A 24,207-nucleotide genomic window follows, 5' to 3' on the forward strand; every position below is an offset into this window, starting at 1 on the left:
TTTTTTTTTTTTTAAATTGTAAAAAAAAGTATCAACGAATTAAATTCTAGTTAAAGTATATATAAATTAATAAAAGTTTCTTTTTAAAAAAATGAGTGTGTTAGTAAACTATGATCACTGTATTCTTGTTTGTTACAGTGGTCATAGTTTAATAATGCACTCATTTTTTTTTTTTTTTAACTTTTAATGAAAAATTACTCGACGAATCTTCTGAATATTTTTTTCCATGAATGGAAAATGTCTTTAAAATCACTTCCCTAGTTATCAGCAAACGGAGCAGTTGGTTTTACACAACTTTCGCGCCATTTTAAAATTACATGAGTTGTTTGATGGAACTCTTAATCTTTTAGTTTTTACTTAATTCTTGTTTTTTCTTTCTCCTGATCGCAACTTTTCTGAGCTGATAAAAACCAGATGATAATCTAAACTTTTTTTGCAAGGCCTGATTTTCTCACCAACACTCTTATATTTATAACTTTGTATCATAAGATAAAATCAATAGTTGATGATCACTGCAGACGGGTATCTTTACAATGAAGTTGCAATCAAATCATTTACCATAATGATAGCATACTTTCATAAGCTCCATCTACACCCTGAAATATTTTGGTCTGATAAAATGGATCACGTTCTCATTCAACTGTTTAAAAAGCATGTTTAACTGACTATAAAACCTATGACACAAGATGTCTGCTAATCAGCATTAATAAGTTGACTAGATGTTTACTGACTGTATTTTTAATTTTATATCTTAGGTGATTTTTACATTATTTTCAAAAAATCCAATAACTTTTAAGAAAATTACTTTATCATGTTCGTCAGTATTTTTAAGAAAATTACTTTATCATGTTCACAACTTATGGTATCACATTTCTTTTTGACTTATTATTTAAATGACTTGTGTTATGTAGAAGACTTGGCTTAGTCAATGCTGGTATGATCCTTAGTTATATTATCTTTAGCATGCGGGGGAAAAATGAAACATCTTTTTTTGATAAGTAATTCAACTATACTTTACAATGATATTTGTTTTATGTAGAAGAATAATATCTGGTCATAAAACCTAGATGATTGGTATGATGATTGGCTTAGCAAGCGAGTTTTATCTCGCTAACTCGTTTAAAAAGCAAACAAAACAAAAAATTAATTTAAGGACAATTTTATATTAACTGATGTTCTCTCATCTACAAAGAATATATTGAGCAGGATTGTTTTTTGCAAATAGTTCTTAAATATTTCCAAACATAACAACAACACTTGACTCATCTCTACCAACTTTAAAATTTTGGAAGGACGTGAACCCGTTATAATTAGAACGAAGACCACAGCCGAATCTTACGACGTGCACCATTACGATTGGATAGCCATAAGACGTTGCAACACCCCATGCTCTTTCCATGCTAGCTTTTGCATCTTTGTTCTGGAAAAAAAATTGCATATATTGCAATGTAATAAATTTATCATCTTTTTAATGTCATTAACTTTATGAAAACTTTTGTATATTATAATTACATCATCATTTTGATACAAAAGTTATCTTTAAGCAACATGCTGCGGTTATCTTGCTGTAGAGCAAAAATTACAAAAAAGTAAAATTTTATGAAAGTAACTCAGATATTTTTTTATGCGTTCATATTTGTTTGGTGCATATATATGTGTGTGTGTGTGTGTGTGTGTGTGTGTGTGTGTGTGTGTGTGTGTGTGTGTGTGTGTGTGTGTGTGTGTGTGTGTTGTGTGTGTAATAAGTTTATTTTGATTTTGAAAAAAATGTGAGTTTTAATACTAAAATATAGATTGAATTCTTACATAGTTAGTAACAGAGCGAAGAACAGCACCAGCTATTTCATTAAACTTTTCTGTTGTTGGAAAATTTGATGATTTTTTCGCCCATCCGACAACAAGGTTTCGCCTATGTTGTCTAAAAAAGTAAACGTAATTACCCATAACTGCATGAGTGTCAAAACCGCTGACCTCGTTGTAGGCATTTACTGTGAAGTAATAATTTGGGTAAAGTTGGGATAAATACTGATGCAATATATTTCTGAAATCATCGTTGCTTCTTCCACTATGTAATATCATTTGGTGTTCGATTTCTCCTTTCAAAATGTCGTGAACGACAACTTTTTCTTCGCACGTCTGTCCTTGCCAACCATTGCGACAAGTACATCGGAAAGTGCATGAATGGTCAGTAATATCTTGGCAGGTTCCTCCATTTTTACAAGGAAGGTTTTGACATTTAGGAGTGCAACAAGTAAATCCGATGTTGTTGGGATTGTTATTGCAAACTTGTTGTCTGGGTATGCAGTTGTCATTCCATCCGCAACTATTCTTTGTTTGTGGGTTGCAAGTTTTAATGCCAAGCTCAGCTTTATTTCTCTCACAATAATCATAGTACAAAGGCCCTAACCATTTCAAGATGTTTTTGTAATCAATGGTTGGGTGATTCTTCATGTGCGTTGCGGTGAATAGATTTAGTATTGAACTCAGTTCCATCTTAATTGGTGAGGGAGACTCGAACTTTTGCTGCGACCACGAAACAAGATCAGCTGCTGGCTTAGAACCGTAAGATGTTACAGACTCTCTTTCAAATCCTTCTACTGAATTACTGTTTGCTGAGTTAGCTATGTCGTTACAACTCTGTGATGTTTTACCAATACCTACTCCTGCTATTGTTAATTTAAGACGATCTTCGTTGCATTTTTGGATTTGGTCATCTGTACTTCGTTTAAATTCATCTGCAGAGTATCGTCGTACAATAGCTGTTCGTGCACCCATTGTTGTCTATTTATCATAATAGCAATTTGCATTTCGGTTCATCATTAAAAAATAGGGAATAAGTTAATATAAATTAAGCTATAAATTTATTTTTTCAAATTGTGTAAACATAAAAACACGTAAAAACATATATAAATAAAAACTTTTGAAGCGAACTTTTGTTGCTAGTTTTCGGGAAGTTTTACCTGCTGAAGGAAATGTGTTCCGAACTCTCGAATGAAGTCGTTAAGAACCGACTGCCGATTAGCTTCCAAAGTGTTATTTAAACGTATCAGGGAATAAACGAAGCCATCACTAAATGGTGGTGGATCAAAAGGACTTATACGGACGGTATATGTAGCGCAAGTTGCGTCTCGTAAAGTCAAAACACCTACAAAACGGATAAAGAAAAAATAAAGTTACTTAAGTATTTTTGGAACTTATAAAACATACATTTATGATACTAATAATATATTTATTACTAAGCAGCATTTATTTATAATATTTTGAGCTAACTTTAAATTATTTATGCTAGATCTTGACAGGTAAATTTCTACGTATAGACATTGTGTATAAATCTCTACCTCTTTTTTGGCTAAAAAAAGCTTCATTATTTTTGTATTCGCTGCTCGATGAGAAAGCAGCATCAACCAGAGGGGGAACTGTCGTTTTTACTCCCACTCCTTTAAGTTCAGCACTAACCTCGTACTGAAGGTTTGAAGTAAAGGTTGTTCCCTGGGAAGATTTTGATCCAATCTTCTTAACATAATTATCAACAGTTGTTATAGTGTCCGAACTTGACGACAGACTACACTGAACGGACTAAAATAGAATTTCAAAGTAATATATAAAATTTAATCAAACATTATATCTACACAGCAATAAACAATAAAAAGTAATAAAAGTGAACCACGTTTTGCTAATTTATTTAAAGGAAATGTGACGAAAAAATTTTAATGCCTGTCGCACTGTAACTCCACCATGAAGCGCATATTTGTCTCCAGACGTTTTGTAAGTCGGCACAAAAATGTAACCTGTTGAGAAACCTGGGTCAGTGATATAAGCTGAAGTAAATGGATTTCCCTGAAGAATATTGTAACCTGTCATTGTTGAAACAATATTAGGATAGGGCTCATGACCTGGATTACACCATTCAGCATTGCAATACGGTGAAGCTGAACCTTTGCTTAGATAGGTAAACAACAAAAGCACCAAAAAATACATTTTTTATAAACTAAAAAGATAAAGACGCGTATGTATATATATATATATATATATATATATATATATATATATATATATATATATATATATATATATATATATATATATATATATATATATATTGTATCTATCTATTTACACCTATTTGCATTTTAGCATTCATAGTGAACCAATTTTTTAGCCAAACCATTTTAACCTGAGCGATATTGAGAAGCAGAATTTATAGAAGGGATTTATTTGATATTTATTCAGTTGTACAGGTAAAGTTATACTTGTTTTGTACTAAATTGTAAAATCATAAGTTTATATGATCAGCTGAAAGCGTGCAAAAAAGAATGTCGCGTGATCATCATTTAGAATATCAAAGGTTCTTACGCCACTGCATGAATTTTTCTCGTCAGAATTAATTGTTTTTTATTGAACGTATTTTTCATCCAACTGGATTTTTCTCATCAACTAATCACCAAATATAATCAGTCAATTATTTAATAAAAAGAAACTTTTTATTAAAACATTTAAAAATTGCGAAATCAAGGAAAACGACACAAGCAGTGGCAGTTAAATTTTTCAACTTTGATATATATTGATTTCGTGAAAATAAAATCTCTATAATTTGATGATCAGAGAGAAGCAACGGCCTTATTTTTTTTTTTTTTTTTTTTTTTTACAATGATATATATTTTTTTTATAAGCTATACATATGATCGGTATTTATTCAAAATAGCAATAAAAATGAACTACCCAAAGTAAGAATTATGTTGATAGCTATATAGTGTTTTTCTTTTATTAGTCTAATGGTAGTTTTTAAATTTTTTATGAAATTCAAAGTTTTTTCCTTGCTTGTTTAACATGTTTCCGGGAACTATCGGCATTTATGGTATTTTTTTAAACGTATGTTTGTCGGAGAATTTTTTAAAGAAACAAATATTTATTGTGGATTTTTCTGATACTTAAACAGACATTATAAGACATTTTTTTAAAGATGTGCTATTTTCAAATTTTTCGATATGAATCTTCGCTTGTGTTAAAGATCTTCGAAACGCTCATTAAACGTTAATTTAAAATTCTTTTCCTGCTTACGTCATTTATATAAATCAAACTGGCAATACAAAATCTATGTGAATAATGGGAATTCTTTAGCAAACAATTCTGCTTTTATTATTAAAGGATAAATTCAGTTGAAGAATTCCAGTAAAATAATAATAATTTCTTTGATAGAATCCTTTTCTTCATTCTGGTTTTTAAGGAAAAACTATCAAAACAAAAAGGTTTTACGACATACGTTATAGACGTATTTTTAAGATACACGTCAATTATCATAAAATATAGCCGAAATTGAATGAGCTATAATTTTTATGTCTTACATATCCTAGTAAATAACGTTTGTAAATGAAAAGACTTTATATAAGGCAAAGCTATATTAATGTAAGACAGCCATTTTTAAACTTCTAATTAATGTACGGAAATTTTCGGCTTCAGTATCGGTAACCTTCAACTTGTGCTGTCGAAATTTTGGTTCAAGCTTTTACCATAATGAACCGAATTTTGTTTAGAAGATTTTTTTTTTTTAGTTTTAGATTTTTTTTTTTTATTATCATTTGGAGTGGGGATCGTGATAATTTTCTAAATAGTATAGTGGTTTGATTTTATTGAGGCGATATATCAGTCTTTAATTTTATTATTTAATTTTATTATTGAGGCGATATATCAGTCTTTAATTTTATTATTTAATTTTATTATTGAGGCGATATATCAGTCTTTAATTTTATTATTTAATTTTATTATTGAGGCGATATATCAGTCTTTAATTTTATTATTTAATTTTATTATTGAGGCGATATATCAGTCTTTAATTTTATTATTTAATTTTATTATTGAGGCGATATATCAGTCTTTAATTTTATTATTTAATTTTATTATTGAGGCGATATATCAGTCTTTAATTTTATTATTTAATTTTATTATTGAGGCGATATATCAGTCTTTAATTTTATTATTTAATTTTATTATTGAGGCGATATATCAGTCTTTAATTTTATTATTTAATTTTATTATTGAGGCGATATATCAGTCTTTAATTTTATTATTTAATTTTATTATTGAGGCGATATATCAGTCTTTAATTTTATTATTTAATTTTATTATTGAGGCGATATATCAGTCTTTAATTTTATTATTTAATTTTATTATTGAGGCGATATATCAGTCTTTAATTTTATTATTTAATTTTATTATTGAGGCGATATATCAGTCTTTAATTTTATTATTTAATTTTATTATTGAGGCGATATATCAGTCTTTAATTTTATTATTTAATTTTATTATTGAGGCGATATATCAGTCTTTAATTTTATTATTTAATTTTATTATTGAGGCGATATATCAGTCTTTAATTTTATTATTTAATTTTATTATTGAGGCGATATATCAGTCTTTAATTTTATTATTTAATTTTATTATTGAGGCGATATATCAGTCTTTAATTTTATTATTTAATTTTATTATTGAGGCGATATATCAGTCTTTAATTTTATTATTTAATTTTATTATTGAGGCGATATATCAGTCTTTAATTTTATTATTTAATTTTATTATTGAGGCGATATATCAGTCTTTAATTTTATTATTTAATTTTATTATTGAGGCGATATATCAGTCTTTAATTTTATTATTTAATTTTATTATTGAGGCGATATATCAGTCTTTAATTTTATTATTTAATTTTATTATTGAGGCGATATATCAGTCTTTAATTTTAAGTTTTGTAAACTAAAACAACGTCAAACGTTTATTTTTAGCTGTTATTCTCAAATTGTTCTTTAACTAAACATCAAAAAAATGTCTACACTTTTTCTAAACTTTTATTGTTAAACAGTTATTTTTGGGATTATTTTTCACAAATATAAAGGTTTAGGGTTTCTTAAAACTCTCTTTTTACAAGTTTCGGCATCTTTCCATTGTACCAATGGTTTTTTATTCGGTGTGACTTCGAAATAAAATAGACGAGCGAAACATTACAGTTATGAATCAATAAGTTATTGGAATTATATAACATCGTTTGTACCCGTATATATATATATATATATATATAATATGTAAAATATTTAGATAAGCAAACTTGAATATATTGTTAAATGATATTGTTGGTGATTAAAATTTTGGTGAAAAAAATTCTTAAACCTGATTGTCCAAAAATTTTTTCTTCATGATTTTAACCTTAAAACATGGTCCAGAAAAAATCCGGCCACTTTTGATAGCAAAAATAAATATGAAAAAACTATTTAACTTCTTTTTAATATTTAAATAACAGCCAAAGCAAGCATATTTTGAATAGATTGACGTATTTCAATTGCTCTCAATTAGTGGGAAAATGTCAACAAAGAAAGAAATTTCGAGGAAAAAAATTTTGCACAAATATCTTGAAAATCCGCTGGCTTCTGCTAAACTTATTGCAAAACAATTCACGGTTCCGCGAAGTTTACTTGGTGATGATCTAAGACAATATAAAGAAACTCTATCAATCAAAAGAAAACCTGGAACTGGGCGAAAGAGTGGGACTGTCAGATTATGATCGAGCAAAAAGTTCAAAATCAGTTAGAACCACTGTAAGACGTTCAATAATAAAATGGGCCTTTTAAGCATATCGTAACATTAAGTATCCAAACCGGCCGGAAAAACAGTGTTCAAGCAAAAAAAAGTACAAGATTATTGTATGACAATATTCTTACAAAACATGGCGGCTGCATAATTATGGATGACGAAACCAAAGTTAAATGTGATTCGAATCAATTGCCCGGTTAAAAAATTTTCTCGGTAATTAATCGTAAAAGGGTTGCACCAAAGTACAAGTACGTTTCAGTCGATAAATTTAGTGAGAAGATAATGATATTGCAATGTATTTGTAGTTGCGGATAAAAAAATAAAATTTTCGTAGCACTGTCAACACTTGACAGTAAGTTATATATCGAAGAAAAAAACGTTAAAAAATGTCTTAAAAAAACGTTTGCTGCCTTTCATTAAACAATAAAGAGGCCTTTCTAGATTTTGGCCTAATTTAGTTTATTCACATTAGTCTACAACGACAATTGAGTGGTGTAACAAAAATGGCGTCTAATTCGTTTCCAAACACCAAACCCACCAAATCATTCACAATTTCGTCCGATCAAGAAATACTGGGCCATAATGAAAAGATATTTAAAGAAAAATGATAAAATTGTTCATAATCACACAGAAATGCGTGATAATTGGAATAGAGTAAGAAGACAAGTTAAAAAAGTTGTGCAAAAAATAATGGCGGGTATTAAACGAAAAAGTCGAGTATTTCTTCGACAGCGAGAAAAACTTAATATTTAAATGTATATATATCTTAAAATTATGTACTATAATAAAGTAATACTGTAAAGTAAAAAAGCTTTAGTTTTCATATTTAATTTTCCTATTAAAAGTGGCCGGATTTTTTCTGGACTATGCTTTATTTAACAAAATGCCAAATAAGGCTAAAACTCACTAAGAAAACCAAAAATGCATAAGATGGCTTTGTCTCAAAAAAGCTCCTAGAACACTGACTGGTGATATGAAACAAAAATCACAAACTATTTTAAAGAAGCAAATCGATTTTCACCACCCTAGGGTGCCTTTTGGAGATTGTGAGGCTCGTAGTCTCTTAGAAGATTTGATAAAAATCAGAAAGTCACTTTGCCTCAACTTCATGACTTCAATTCAATCCGTCTAAAAACACTGATAAAGACCTCAACCTGTGATTGCCAAATTTGATCAATTGCAAGACTATCTGGGAAAATAATGCTAAGTTTCCCTAAAAACTTAACTATTCCAAGACCTTAATGTCAACATGATTTAAAACCTTCAAAAGTTGTGTAAAATGCTTTTCTGCTATTGGTCAGAGTATTTCTCATGTATGCACAAAGACTTGGTAGAAGCCACAACAAAAAACAGAGTTCCAGAGTCAGTCACTTTTTCATCTAGTGCTTCCCCGCATGAAGAAGTACGACAAGCACAGTACTTCAAAGTATGTAATATCTTTGTTAGATGATTCTTTAAATTCAGATAGTTCAACAATTTTTCTCAAATTAGGTACTTTATTTACATGTTCCTCTGAATCCTCTAAATGCCTCTTTCAAGAAAAAAATTACCTTGCAGCCTAAGAATTTGCAAAAGTTCAAGTAAATTGGTTTCAACCTTGAAAAGTGTATCACAATCCGCATTGTGCAAAAAAATTTTATACCGGACTTTCAGTCTTTTGGGAAACTATTTGCGTCTGGATTTAAACTCATTGAAGTTAATTTTCCCAAAAATCAACAGCACCGAAATTAGTTGCACACTGCATCAGTGCAAAATCAGTTCTGGAACAAACCCTTCTTCAAAGGAGAGAGTTCACAAGAAGGTCTTGTGAAGGTTGGAACTGCAGCGAGAGTTGATTTTCAAATTGGTTGTAATGAATTTGCAACAACCCATTCAACAAGTCACAAGAGAACTTCTGACTCATCAGACTTAAAAGGATTCAAGTGTAAAAAGTCAGCTCTTGCTTGGTGCTTTCAAGGAGCTCTCAAAAACTTATGATAATGTCAAAACCATTTTGGAAAATGCCCAAGTGCACCAAATCGGTTTCTTCTTGCCTAGTGAAATAAAACTTGCAAACGTTATATATGGAAATCAGTCCCATGCTGGTTCACACCCCTGTACTTGGTCATCAATTGTGATGTTGGTGCAAAGAACCTTGCAAGCTGTGGAGCTCCTAGAGCATTTGGTTCTGTCAAGAAAAACTATGAAGTATCTGTCTCTTCTGGTGGTGCAAAAAAACAAAGAGGTGTAACAGCATTGTTCATTTTCCAATTATAAGCATCCCTGATGATTCTCTCAGTGCTGACCTTGTTCCCCCAATGTAATTCCATCTGCCTTTGGGAGTTATGAACCATCTGCTTAAATTACTTAAAGATTCAAAGCCTAACACTGACAAGTGCCTTGGTGCACTTCACTTTCAAATTAAGGCATACTAAGGTGATCAGTTAGCAGGATCAGATTAGAGAAAACTCTTGAAAAACATAGGCAAACTTCAGCAGCTTGCTGCAAGAGAATCTGCGTTTCAAGTTTGATACACTGTGAAAGTTCAATGCAGTTGTTGACTCTTGCTTTGGAAACGAGCTTGACAAAGCTAACTCTGAAAAATCCAAAGCTTCAAGGAGGTCCTACATTACTCTCAACCAACCATCTATAACACATAAGATTCAATCTTTTGCCAAAGAGGATTTCATTGGGTCAGAAAGCTTAGGTGGGAAATCATTTGTTTGGAAAAGTTTATACCAGGCCTTTTGAGAAAATCTGCAAGAACTCAATATTATTAACTTCACAAAAATTTTCCAGACTTTAAGACTTTCTAAAAGTTTAGGCCATCCCTAGAATATACCATCAAAATAAAGAAGCGAAGCGGACGATTAAGGGTTGAAATAAAAAGAAAATTGTAGACATCTAAAAACGCCGAAGTTTAAAAAAAATCCTATCGACTAACAAAGAAAAAATGTTTAAAATTTGTAATATTCAACAATTATTGACTGAAATACTCCATGCTACATATCATCGAAGCAAATACAAAATACAGCTCCCTGTTTTTCAGCCAAGTTGCTAAGAAACGATCATATTATCGTCTAACATAAGAAGCAGTTGTTCTTTCCATGAAGCGTACAACACACTGTAAGAGATTAAGGAAAAAACCGTCCTTTTATCTATTGCTTTCTTTGTAAGACAAGAAACGAATCAGATTTATTCGTGCCATGTCAACGATGCCTATATTTTCCCCTAATGTTGATCTTTCAATTTTTATCTAAAAAAACAATTATGATTGTTAAAATTTATGAAGACCAAAAAAGCCACATGAAATTTTGTCTAAAAGTAAAATCAAATTTTGAATGAAAGATAAGTTAAAAAAAAAAAAAAAAAAATTAAAAAGTATAAAAAAATATAATATTTTATAAAAAAAACACAAAGATAAATATAAAAAAAAAACTAACTTGAGCTTTAAATCCCTTGGAAAAATTCTTGAGATTTTCCAGCAACTTTGTATTTTGAAGGACGACATCAACGAGAGGGCCGTCAGCAAAAGTATCGACAGATGCGTCAATTACTTCAGCCTTCAGCAATAAAGTGGTATTTGTAGAACACAACAAATTTCCAAATATCTCTCCGATTTTCTGAACGAGAAACAGATTGACAACTGCTTTTTTTCTTATAAAGACAAGAGTAATTTAAAATTAGGTAGGTATAGATATAAAATTGATATTGAGTTATTACATAAGTTCATGTTTCATTCACTTTTTATTATTTATTTAATGATATACATCTTCTGAAGAAATATTTTATTAGCAAATATACTGATTAGTGTCTCTTGGGCCTAACGCTCAGACAACATCGCAATTCTCTGTCCTTTTCTCCAAGGTTTTGTCCTTGGTCTCGAAGCATCAAATACGAAGGAACTTATGTAATAACCCAATACTATGATAAAATATGAGACACACCATTAATATACTCATTGTTGCATCACTATTACACGACTCTTTGCCAATTATTCCCAGAATATTTACGAGGTTCATTTTTCCTGATGTACTTATGTCCATTGTTAGAATATTTGCTACCATAGAAACAACATCTTGAGAGCAAGCCTACAATATAATTTATCTTGCTACCAATATTACTTTCACACGAATAAAAAAAGCTTACGCAATTTCTGATAACAGAGTTAAACTTGTTCTAAAGATCATTATTTCTATTCCCCTTCTCTTTTGTTGAGGAAAGATTTTGAAGTTGATAAAATTATAAAGTAAAGTGGATTAAAATACCGTCAAAGAGTTACACTGAGTGAGCTTTAATGCGATAGATCTCATTGCACTGCAGGCAGCATCCATGATTTCAAAACTCTTATTTTGAAGATCACCTAAAAGATAACCGTGATTATGTTGAAAGCAATCAGTACAGTTATCTCTTTAAAAATTTGATACTGAACTTACTCTACCTTGATCATTAAATAGTGTATTTTTCAAGAGCAGCCAAAGCATTTGAATATGCTCCAATCCTCCTAAGACCTCCAGAGGGGTAACAGACACGAAGTTGCTCAGAAATTGCCAACATCTGCTTCTAGTGTTATTTAAGCTGAAATAAATAATCAATAATCATTAGGTAAGGTTATTGATGTAATGAAGAAAGAATAAAAGAAAATATTTTTCAAAAAAAGCATTTACGATTGTAACAATTTTCCATTTGACAAAAGAGCGATCTCATTGTATGCCTGACACATTGCTACAACCTAAGAAAAAGTTGCAAAAACAAAAAATGCTTCTAGAGAACAAAAAAGCCATCTTTCGAAAAAGAAAAAAAAAAGATAAAGAAATAACAAAAAAAACAACATACCTTTGCATGTACTTGATTGTTAATCATAACTTCAAGTAATCTTATATTGCTGCTCTAAAAGATATCCGAGGTGAAATTACACGAGATAAAATACTTGTACATAATACTTCTGCATTTTAATGATAGGCATAATATGCTAAAAAATTTGATTCCAAATTTTAGTAAAAACTAAAACATTTAAAAACTATTAAAATAGTAGTTTTCAAAGTTTTTTTCTCTCTAAAAGAACAAAAGAAAGAGAAACTATTACATTTTCAAGGATTAAATGACATTGATCAACAAAAAAAGCTTTTTTTTTTTTATCACGGACAAAGCGAACTTGGTTTTTCTTGCTGAATTCTAATCTGTAATTGGTTTAACTGTAACACATTAAATTCCTGAAAAAAGCTTTTTGCTGAATTTCCTATGGTAGTGATGATAATCCTTTATAATTAGAATGGTTTAGTTTACTGCAATCTAAATGTAATCAATTAAAACTGGCATGAAGATGATTATTGACAGTATATTTGATCTGGATTATACCACAATAGTTTGATAACATTCATTCACTCCAAAAAGTCTTGTGGTTAACAAGGTCAGTATTAAAAACCTTTGAGTTTGTTTTTGGCATTCTTATCACTAAGTTTTTTATCAAGCCAAACTTATCTTGTATAAAATTGGAAGTAAAATGTCAATTGCATACATAAATGGATTGAATTTCAAGCTGTCTCTACAGGGTTCACAATTTCTCCTTAAAGATAAGCATTGTAATGGAACAGATGGCTTTGAAGTGTCACTCTTATACAGCATAGTCCTGTAAAAAGTCCAAAAAAGGAATTTTAATACCATGGAAGTATGAAAGGAACCATCTGTTTTGAAGAATGCAACTGATCCAGATTTCATTTACAATAACTACACACTGAGAATTCCTCCAGTAGTAAACAGGGATAGAGTCTGGATCTGCTGAAAGTTTTTGTTTTCTGCTAGATGTACCTTCTTCTATCTTCATCTCAGACTCCATTCCATTTGGTGGAGGAACAGGGACTAATAATTAATTGTCTTGTGTTAATGGTCTAAGAGTAAATATACAGGTATTAAAAAGAAATAGCAACTGTCCCTACAACATTGGAATAATGAAAGCTTTGATGCTTAAATTCTATTCAGCCAACCAAGTTGAGTGCTGCTTGAAGTTAGCCCAAGCATTATCATGATTGCCAAATTAACATCCTCTTTTTTTAGATAAGCATTAGTACGTTGTTAACAAACATAATATAGTCAGTCTTATCTCGAACTAGACTTGCTGGAGAAATACAAAATGCATTTATTGGATTGAAATCAATGTTCAAATTACTAATTCAAGTATTCAAGTTGTTGATGAAAAAACTTTATTGACCAGTGTTTATTTAAAAAAAAATTATCTAAATTTTCTATGTTTTAAAAAAAAATTACATCAGTGTGCTCTTCTTCAACAAATGACAACTGATCATCTTCATCATCTATATCTTCCCAATTAGCTTGATCATCTGAAAAAACTCAAAGCATAGAAACAAATAAATAATAAGCTAAAGAAAACAGTTAAAATTTGAAAACTTGATACTAAATTGTCTTTTTTGAGCCACAAAAATATACGATAATTAGTTTTAAGAAAGTTTAAATAAAACAAATCTTAAAAACTAATTTTTAAAAATACTTTTAATTTTATAACACTACAGTTTACATTACTAATACCTTCTGAGCACAACATATTAGTTAGAATTTCTAGGGATACATCTTGAGTTCGAAGGTATTGTGAGTTTGGCAACTCTGAGGAGCTTGTTAAATTCAGACAATGAGATGCAAGTTTTATTGAAGTTTCTTTTACTTCTGAAATATGTTGAGATGGAAGAGCTGGACTGACATTTATCAATATACCTATATGAGCAACAAAAAATAGCATCATAAATAGATATAAAAAAGATATAAATTGTGAGTTTTTTTAACTAACAAAAATAATACAGACAACAGAAGAAAAAATTAGGGCAACTGTAACTTTACCTGAACAAAGAATGGAGAGCAACATAGAAGGTGATGTGTTATTTGAAACAATATGAAGTAACCCCTGTAACAGGTCTGTATGAGCAACAATTAAATTTCTAAGAGTTTGGTTTTCCTCTGACACAGTGTATAAACAATTACCTGAAATATAAAAAATAAGAATTTACTTGGTTGATAACAAAAATATAACATGATCACTAAAATTTTGTGTGGAGCTTAAAATTCCTACATATTTAAAATAAGAATAAAACTAAATATGGAGTTTTTTTCTTTCATCAACTTTATAACTTTTTTTTCAATACCATAACTTCTCTAGATTTTTATGACTACAAAATTTTTATGAGAACAAATTGCAGCTTAGCAAGGTTGAAATAGTTTCTCTTGTGGTACATCTTCATCTTGTTTAGAATTAGATCTAGATAATTCTCTTGCCAGTTATGCGTAAAGATATCCAAAGATGTACTTTAAGCTCGTTTTGTCAATTATATTGGTTTTACAATCATTTTATTTGAAATCTCTTGTGTCTTGAATTATTATTAGTGGCAGTTGATCAGCAGCCATTTAATGAACTTTTCCTACTTTAATATGATTAACTGAATTGTTAGGTGGTCAAGAAAATTGTTTGCCATATTTTTCTACCTGAATATTTTTCTAAACATTAAATATTTCTCTTTTTTCTTTCCTCTTTCTTTGAGAACATTTTTGAATGCTTTAAAATAATTAAAAATCATAATGAACTGCATTTTGTAGATAATTAAATTTACTACAAGAATTTCGCATCTATGATGTTAATTAATGCAACTTTGATTAACTTTCTTGTTTAAAAGTTCAAAGTTTCAGTTATATGTTAATATAAAAAGAAAAATTTTTTTTTATAAAACACCGACAAAACATAACAGCAATACGTACAAAAATATGTTCTTAGGAAACAATAAGAAGCCTAACAGCAATACGAAACATAACAGCAATACGTACAAAAATATGTTCGTAGGAAACAATACGAAACATAACAGCAATACGTACAAAAATATGTTCTTAGGAAACAATAAGAAGCCTTGTGATATAACCAAATTATGTAAATCATTATTATTCTACAGAGCATTTGCATAATTAACATAAACTAAACTATAATAAGGAAGTAATTTGATCTACCTGCAACACATCTTAAATCAAACCCCAGTGATTCATTAATAATAAGAGTTAAAAGAATAGGAAATAGTAGTTGTAAGTCCATAGAATCTACCAACACTGAAGATGTCTCACTTAAAAATACAAGAAAAAAGATTACAGTGATGATAATTCTGATAACACAGTTGAAAAATTTTTTGTTTTGCATCGAAACACATAACAAAATTTTAATTCTATTAAAACATGAATCACATAAAATTTACTTAATTCTATTTCATTTTAACCTGGATCAAAAAAATACATCATTAGTTCTTAATTCTTATTCAAATTATTACAAAAAAACAACCTTTAGTTTGCTATTGTTTTACAGAAAATAAATTAATCTGGAAAAAATGTCTCATACCATAATGATGTAAGCAACTGCAATGCTTGCTCTAACACAGATAATTCTTTTTTTAAATTTTCCTTAGATACGAGAGTAAAGCTGAGTTCCAGAATTTTACTAGACTTAAAAAAATTAAAAGTATTTTTAAAAAATTACATAAATAAAATCTAAACTACAGGACATTTTTATGTGATGTAAACTTCTTTTAACAGTTAGTGAGCCATCCAGCAAAACATTGAATTATCAATAATTAAACAAGAAATATAAGTCTAAAGTTAATTTAGTCTCATAATTTATACATCTAAAACACATTTACCATTTTTATTAATACACAACCTTTTATAATTTTTATTAATACACAACCTAATTGTTACATTCATTTTGAATTTAGTTTCATCAAAAACTCTTAAAGTGTTTTTAAGCATTGTTAATGTTATTGACTAAAATTTTAATAAATAATATCCGTTAGAATTATCAGCCTATTTTGGAAAATTGTTATTGTGTGATTACATATTGCTTTGTTCTGGCTCAACCTTATGATTAGGTAACAATGACCAATCATTTATTAACTCTTTAAAACGTTTAAGTTTCACTTAATTAGATCCCTCTGTAATTTCTCAAGAGGTAAAGCATCTGGTTTTAATATTTTCAATAAACCACCTTTATTTGCAGGTTACACTTTTCTAACAATATTGAAATCTCTGTTATTTCATTTTTTAATAATAATGAAGATAATGCTCCAATTATCTACATATATTTTAAATGAATCACATACTGAATTCCAGCATATTTCAGCTGGAAGTGGCAGTTTTATTCCTCTGCTTTTTCTATAACATTCTCTAGTTTTATGGTTACTGCTAATCATTTGATTCATTGTACTCAAATTTTCAGTTTTAAGATATTTGCTAAAATATTTTAAATACGAAGAGCACATCCATAATTGATTATTACATTTACTTCAGATGACAATTTATTCTGGATTGTCATTTACAAAGCTTTTCACAATGCATCGAATTTTACATTTCACAGAGTCTATTTTTCATTTTGCAAATCAGTGCAAGATACCACTAGGTGAATGACCAGAAGTATTTACTATTTCTAATAAAGTTTCAGCTGCTGTTACAGAGAAACACTTTTTTAATTCATTATTTGCATTACTCAAACCATATAAAGACATTGATGCAGTTTTCCCATTTAATACCTTACATTTTTCAATTTCTTCCACATAAATCTTTTCTAATATTTCTTCTCTCATTTGAAATCTATTAGGTCAAGTGTATCCAGGATGAAGGATATTGAATAGACACCTGACTTTGGTTTTTTGATTTCTTACAATTAATGATTAAAATAAAAATTTTTATGTTGTTTAAAATAACTTTGATTTAAATAACTTTTAAATTTAGACACAAATTTTTAGGATATCAGAGAAAAATTGCAATACCTTGTGAAGCTTATGTTATTTTGCTTCAAGACATTGCACAGAGCTACTATTCAATTAAAATCAATTTGATTTGATTAAAATCAATTTCAACTAACAATTTTACGTATGAATGTAAACATGTCACACTGAAAGCAGGGCTGTTGCATAAAGAGTTCTATTTTAATAAACTTCAGAAAGGTAGATTTATTTTAAATAACTTAAATAAAAAATTTAATTTTAATTATTATTAATCATAAAAAATCAAAAGACCCAAGTCCAGTGTCTAATATTAACATTTGTAAAAAATTCTCTGTGCTCAACAGTTCTTTACCTAGAATTTGTACTATACATATATCTACCAAGTTGAAAATTAAATAAACCTTTTTTTTTCTTAATTGAGTAAAAAACCTATATATTTTCAACCATTTAATAGCAGAGGTTGAAGTGAGTTGAACCTTTCATGTGCCCTTGGGATGTTGAAGGCTGTAAATTGCCCGAAAGTAAAACATCACTGAAGGGATTATCGCTACATCAGTGTGTGGAAATATTATAGGAACTCAGATTTAACTTTACAAGTTTAGTAACTTTAGAACTAATGTAGATTAAAAAATGTAATATCAATAATTTTATTTAACTTTCTTCAACAAGTTCTTGAATTTTAATTGATTCAACAATTTCAAGTGATTCACTGTGCATCAATTAATATGTTTCCGCATTCCTTAAACTTGATCTTCCATTTCTTTTTTACATGTATTGCAAATTGCCCTGAATCGCTTTCTTTCAGGAATAGTCAGTCTTGTGTATTGTAACCATATATTGCCAGATTTATACCCAGTGTGTATAAGGTGCAAACTGACTTAAACTAAAGATAAGTATTTTGAATATTTGCATCTATAAAAGTTCAAATCATTTCAATGGTTTAACAATTAGTTTCATGTAATGATAACTATTTATTGTTACATTTTTGCACAGTGTTTGAGAATATCATTTTATTGCAAACCTGTTTTTTAATTTGGTTTAAACCTATCAACACTAGTAAAAATATCCATGAAAGATATTATGAATTATCCGTGAAAAATATTTATAGAAGATATTTATCTGGATCTGCAAACACTTTTTGTGGAACTTGTTTTTTTCACCAGAAATTCACTTATCAATTCTTTTCAAGTGCCACCACTTTAAACCTGGCAATTACTTTGTTTCAGTGTGCAATTTGAATTTTTTATTCTACACATCTTGTAAACACTATCTAGCCAAAAGTTTTAAAAGAAACAAATAGAATGCACTTTTCAAGTAAACACATTTACCATCTTAAAAAGATCAAATAATAAATAAACAATACATAGTATAATTATCTGGAGATTTTCATTTTTGTTGGACAGCCCACTAATGCTCATAGGATTCAAATAACTTGCTATTGCAGAAATATTTGTTTGTATTTATAGAACATTTTCTGGTAGCAATATATTATTTAATTGGAATTTAAATAAAAAGGATTCATATACCTGGATAAGAAGCTGTGTGAGGTTTGATATAATATTACTGCTATGAACACTCTCAATCACACCATCCCCACCTGTCAAAAGGAAGTTACTGAAAAGCAAAGTACATAGTTATTAAATTCCATATTTTAAAAAAAAATCTATATTCTCAAAAGATTCCATGTTCTCAAAACATATAAAATAAGTAACTGATTGTACCTTACAACTCCCAAAACCTTTTCTCTTATCTCCACATTTGAATGCAATATACATGAAGAAACATGTTTAATACCATTTAACTTAAGGAACAGAATTACTCCTTTACTTTCCAAGACAAACCCTGAAATTGTAGCTAGAGTGCAAATGATGTCTTCATCAAAGTTTTCATTACTAATCTGTGATAAAAATTTAAATTAAATATCATTTGTTGATAAATAAAAAATATATATATAAAAAAAAAAAGGTAGCCTTAAAGATAGTAGAAAAAACAGAAACATATTTCAGTCTATTTAAATTGCAAATTAGCAAAATGTCTGTACAAACAAGAACTTTAAAATATCTTAAACTCAATTTAAAGATACAAAAAAAAAAACTGCAGTGGATATGTATATTATGAGCTTAAATCAAAACATAGGAATACATACCACATCTAACAGTTCTTGCATTCTCTCTTCCTCATGACTTCCATTTTCGAGATCTGAAGCTAGTGCTTTCTGCAGCTTTTTCTTTTCATCTATAACTTTACTTGATGAAACTAACTTACTTTTTTTTTTATTATTAGACCGACCCATCTCTACTAGAAAATTAAAATAAAAAAATGTTTATGCATAAAAAAGTCATATACATACATATACATACATACATACATACATACATACATACATACATACATACATACATACATACATACATACATACATACATACATACATTCTTTTAATTGCATTTTGTGTTTCTAAGTATTTAATGGCATTTTTTATGATAACTTGCATTGTTGTTTTATGCAAATACAACAATGTGGTAAGAAAAACTTTTATTATCAAATTTCATTATGTGGGTGTGACCAATTAAATAGCACAAGCTAGTGGAGAATCACATTTATTATTAAAAATTGGAGATTTTCAATAGAATTTTTAAGTAAGTACTGGAACAAGCCATAGTAAATATTATCAACAATCTACATTTAATTTTCTTGTAGTATTTGAGCATAAAGAAAAATAGTTTTAAATATGTTATCAAATCGACTTAATATTTCTCAAATTTCATGTCAACAAGGGTGTTTTAGAAAATTGGTTAAAAAATGTTGTAGATATATTGAAAGATACAAAACCGGTGATGATAAAATTAGACAGCCACCACCAAAAAAATGTTTGTAAATAAAAATATTTCCTTTTGGAAAAAATTTTATTTAGGAACATTTTTGCATCCTATGAAGCAAAAAAAACAACCCATTATATACGCTAAATAGAGTAAAGCACAGTGGAGGTAATATTAAGATATGTGGAGCTTTGTCCTGGCAAAATGTAATGGAGCCATATGCTGATGATAACCGACCTGTTAGTTAGATTTTAACTCCCCACAATAACCCAAAGCAAAATGCAAGAACCTGTAAAGTCTTAGATAGAGGAAAATAAAGTTAATGTTTTAGAATGGCCACCCCAATGTCCTCCAAATTTAATGGAATTTGGGAGGGAATTTCAAAAAATCTATAATACCACTACTTTCGAATGATGTCAAAGGCTTGCTAATATACATAATATTATGTATATTAGCAAGCAATATATGTATGTATGCATAATATATTTTATGTGTGTGTATATATATATATAATATATTTATGTGTGTGTGTGTATATATATATATATATATATATATATATATATATATATATATATATATATATATATATATATATATATATATATATATATATAGAGAGAGAGAGAGAGAGAGAGAGAGAGAGAGAAATAAGTATCCGAACAAAACATTTTATTATGGAAAATAAACTTTGTCAGGTTATTTTAGAAAAAAATAACTATAAAAATAAAAAAAATAATTATTCTGAAAGAAAATTTTATTACGAATTCAATATGCAAAAAAAAAAATATCAATAATAATATTTAATTGATAAAAAATTAAGATACATTTAAACTATGTAATTTTTTAGCATTAAATAAGCATCTGAACAAAATTTTAAACATAAAAGCTTAAAAACTAATGCTTCTCCAATTAATTATTTTTATGACTTTTTAATATCGAGTTGGACTGCCTTTAGCTTTTATGACTTCTGCAAGCCGACATGGTATCGATTCAACTAATTTCTTTGTTGTATCTGAGTCGATATCAGCCCAAGCTTCTTGAAGCATGATCTTTATCTCTTCTTTTCTTTTTAGACATCGTGTGCCACATTTTTTATCCAGAATAGTCCAGAGTTGTTCAATTGGATTGAATCTGGACTTTGTGCTGGCCATTCAAGTAACTCAATTTGCTTTTGGATAAAAAACTCTTTCGCTTTCTTTGACATATATTTAGGGTCATTGTTTTGTTGGAAGATAAAATGTTTTCCTTGTCACAGTTTTTTAGTTGAAACCAGAAGATTTATATTGAGAATGTTAACACAAACCTCAGAGTCCATAATTCCATCAATAAACTCCAGTTTTCCTGTTCTGTTCCAAGCTATCGATCCCCATACCATAGCATTTCCTCCGCTAAATTTTACTATGTCTCTAATACAACTGAGTATGAATGCTTCACCTTTTTTCTCTATACTTTTTGAGCTCCATCGGACTTCACAAGATTAAATTTTGACTCCTCCGTCCACAAAACTTTCCTCTAAAAATGATACCGGCATATTTACATATTTTTTAGCAAATGCAAGTCTTCGTTTTCAATGGATTTTTGAAAGGGATGGTTTCTTGAATCCACTTTCTTTCAATTAATTTCTAATTGCACATGAGCCCAAAATCTTTCTCAAGAAGACTTGACACTTTTGGTGCTGATAAAAAGTGTTTTCTTTGCACCATCTTAACAATTTGTCAATCTATTCTTGATGTTGTTTTACGCTTAGCTCCAAATCTTGGCTGATTTTGCACATATCCAATATTATTATTATTTTTTAATCAGATTGCTGATGGTTCCTAAAACCATTCCAATTGCTTTATTTATCAACCTAAATGTTTTACCTTGGTTGAACAAGTCAATAACCAAATTGTGCTAAGCTGGACCATTCCTTGATTTTAACTCACATACTTGATGATATCAATGGTAAATCAAATGAATTTAAAAAAATATCAGTCAATTGTTAAAAATTACATGTTGTAAAACAAAAATATTTCTAAAACTATTAATTTAAAAACTTTTTTTAATAACCAATTTCAAAACTTCATTTACAAAACAACATGTTCGGATAATTATTTTTCATTGAAGTTTTAACACTCCTTCGGGAATCGTTAAATTTTAGCAACGCAAGTTAATTACCTTTGATTAATTTTTTGCAACATAAAATCGTAATTAAATTTGCTTTTAGAATAATTATAAAAGTATTTATCAAAAACATATGTTTTTCGAAAAAAACCTGACAAAGTTTATTTTTCACAATAAAATGTTTTGTTCGGATAACTTATTTCTCTCACTGTATATATATATATATATATATATATATATATATATATATATATATATATATATATATAATGATTTATACAAAAAGCACACTTCTGATACTAGTTTATCAATGAACAGCATTCTTATTTTCTTCATTATGAAAATATATTCTGACAGTCTTTTTTCCAGACAAACTATTGTTTAATGGTACATCTTCATGGCATGTTATTAAAAGCATAGTTATTAATCCATAAACTAAAGTAGGTATACCCAAATTCAAAACTTTCAAAAAATTGAAAAAATAATTTTGAGCTCGCAAGTCCACCCAAGGATGCTTGCTGCAATGGTATTTTATAAATGGAAAACATCCAGTTCTTAAAATGTGATAGTTTACTCCATCAACATTCCAGTTGAAGTGTGAGCAGCCAAATTGATCATTACAAACAGATAGATAGGGCACAAAGTATGATGTCCAATGGGGTTTGCCTCGGTTTTGAAGATGACTAGTTAAAACTACAGAAGCAGCAGGTTTATCAGATTTAAATAGATACTTTAAACCCAACAAAATTTTCATTTATACTATAAAAAAAAAAAATAATAATTTACAGTTCAGCAAAAAGCAGCAACTTTCAAAACTATTGTAGACAATTACATTATTTTAGAAAAACTTACTAAGTAAGCATTTTTAAAGATAAATGAAGCAGAAGAGATTTTTGACAAATGGTACTTTTATCAAATGAATTTATTTTTTGATGTAGAATATCCAATGAGAGAAAAAAATACCAAAAACTATGAGCACAATATCCAGTAAAGTAGAATATCCAATGAGAGAAAAAAATACTAAAAAATGTCATAAAATGTTCATCAAAAAGGCTTACAAGTTTATAAATCATGCAATATGATATTTTACAGGCATAATGTTTGCAATTTCTTATTAAACAATTTATCTTTTTCAAAGCAATTTTTCTTTTATGAAATAATTAACAAATTAATTTATTACTACTGAAAATTGTCAAATTTTCAATCAATAGTCAAATTTTAAAAAGACACTTTTAAAGAAGATACTTAAAAATAAGTAAAATGAAATAAAATTCTAAGCTTAAATTATGAAAAATAAAGTTAATAAAAGAAAAAAAAATGCAATAATACAAGTAAAGACGAACAAGTAAAATCATAAAAAGTTATTCTTTTTTTTTGTTTTGGTGATAAATGAAGCCTATTATAATTGCAAAAATTGTTCCACCTTGAGCAATTACTCGTGCACGCATCATTAGTTGCTGCTTTGATTGATTGCCACGTTTTAAATTAACTAACCCTAGTACCAGCGCTGTAACTGTTAGACCTGCTCCAAGTGGTACAAATGGATTTTCTTTTATTTTACGAACTAACCTTTGGGAACGACTCTCAATTGGCATGGGATACCAAGTAAAATCAGGTTCATCTTTGTTTTCTTCCAAATCAGCAACCATTTTTAAATGTTTGTTTGGCAGAGATATGTTTGATTATACTTGATTACTAACAACTACATATCAATTAATACTAGCAAGATTCAAAATGACTGTAAAAAAGCAAGCACCAATTTCTAAATATATGATGGATATTGTATTTTAAAATTGTCTTAATGTAAACTCTTTAAAAGTTTCTCCCTATGATTTAACTCATTTAAACACACAAATCACATTACAAGACCAAGAAGCAGAAATATTGAAATAAAATTTTTTGATCTATTAAAAATGACTCTATTATAATTAAAAAAGTAAAAATCGATTCCATAATTGCCAAAA

The 24,207-nt window shown here is 28.7% G+C and overlaps 3 protein-coding genes and 1 pseudogene across 7 annotated transcripts; all 4 read right to left on the reverse strand.

Moving 5' to 3' along the window:
• Positions 1-1,143: 1,143 nt before the first annotated feature.
• LOC149882777 (uncharacterized) lies at positions 1,144-3,998 on the reverse strand. Its single transcript, XM_090099784.1, has 5 exons — positions 3,715-3,998; positions 3,339-3,576; positions 2,961-3,145; positions 1,807-2,781; positions 1,144-1,420 (listed from the first exon to the last, which is right to left on the reverse strand). The coding sequence occupies exons 1-5, from the start codon at positions 3,976-3,978 to the stop codon at positions 1,229-1,231; spliced, it is 1,854 nt and encodes a 617-aa protein (XP_089955910.1). The 5' UTR covers positions 3,979-3,998; the 3' UTR covers positions 1,144-1,228.
• A 6,522-nt stretch (positions 3,999-10,520) lies between these two features.
• LOC149882778 (HEAT repeat-containing protein 3-like) lies at positions 10,521-19,840 on the reverse strand. Of its 4 annotated transcripts, none has more exons than XM_090099786.1 (15): positions 19,465-19,840; positions 19,040-19,215; positions 18,845-18,932; positions 15,938-16,041; positions 15,559-15,668; positions 14,407-14,547; positions 14,101-14,283; positions 13,822-13,895; positions 12,394-12,447; positions 12,225-12,289; positions 11,999-12,135; positions 11,826-11,920; positions 11,505-11,648; positions 11,001-11,180; positions 10,521-10,813 (listed from the first exon to the last, which is right to left on the reverse strand). In XM_090099786.1, the coding sequence occupies exons 1-15, from the start codon at positions 19,609-19,611 to the stop codon at positions 10,712-10,714; spliced, it is 1,800 nt and encodes a 599-aa protein (XP_089955912.1). In that variant the 5' UTR covers positions 19,612-19,840; the 3' UTR covers positions 10,521-10,711. The 4 variants fall into 4 exon arrangements, with proteins under 4 accessions (XP_089955912.1, XP_089955911.1, XP_089955915.1 ...); XM_090099785.1 differs by having other exon boundaries at positions 13,822-13,904; XM_090099789.1 differs by having other exon boundaries at positions 15,938-16,036; positions 19,465-19,618.
• Positions 19,841-22,550: 2,710 nt separating this feature from the next.
• Positions 22,551-22,997, reverse strand: LOC149882779 (uncharacterized protein C15orf61-like). Its single transcript, XM_090100955.1, has one exon. It carries the CDS (start codon positions 22,995-22,997, stop codon positions 22,551-22,553), a length of 447 nt encoding a protein of 148 aa, XP_089957081.1.
• Positions 22,998-23,271: 274 nt separating this feature from the next.
• LOC149882780 (HIG1 domain family member 2A, mitochondrial pseudogene) lies at positions 23,272-24,001 on the reverse strand (annotated as a pseudogene). Its single transcript, XR_016456395.1, has one exon. The product of XR_016456395.1 is annotated as an HIG1 domain family member 2A, mitochondrial pseudogene (transcript).
• Positions 24,002-24,207: the final 206 nt, after the last annotated feature.

This window comes from Hydra viridissima, unplaced genomic scaffold, assembly GCF_058129835.1.
Source record: "Hydra viridissima isolate aposymbiotic clone 2 unplaced genomic scaffold, HvirCarnegie_v1 scaffold_10, whole genome shotgun sequence".
Classification (NCBI taxonomy): Eukaryota; Metazoa; Cnidaria; class Hydrozoa; order Anthoathecata; family Hydridae; genus Hydra; species Hydra viridissima.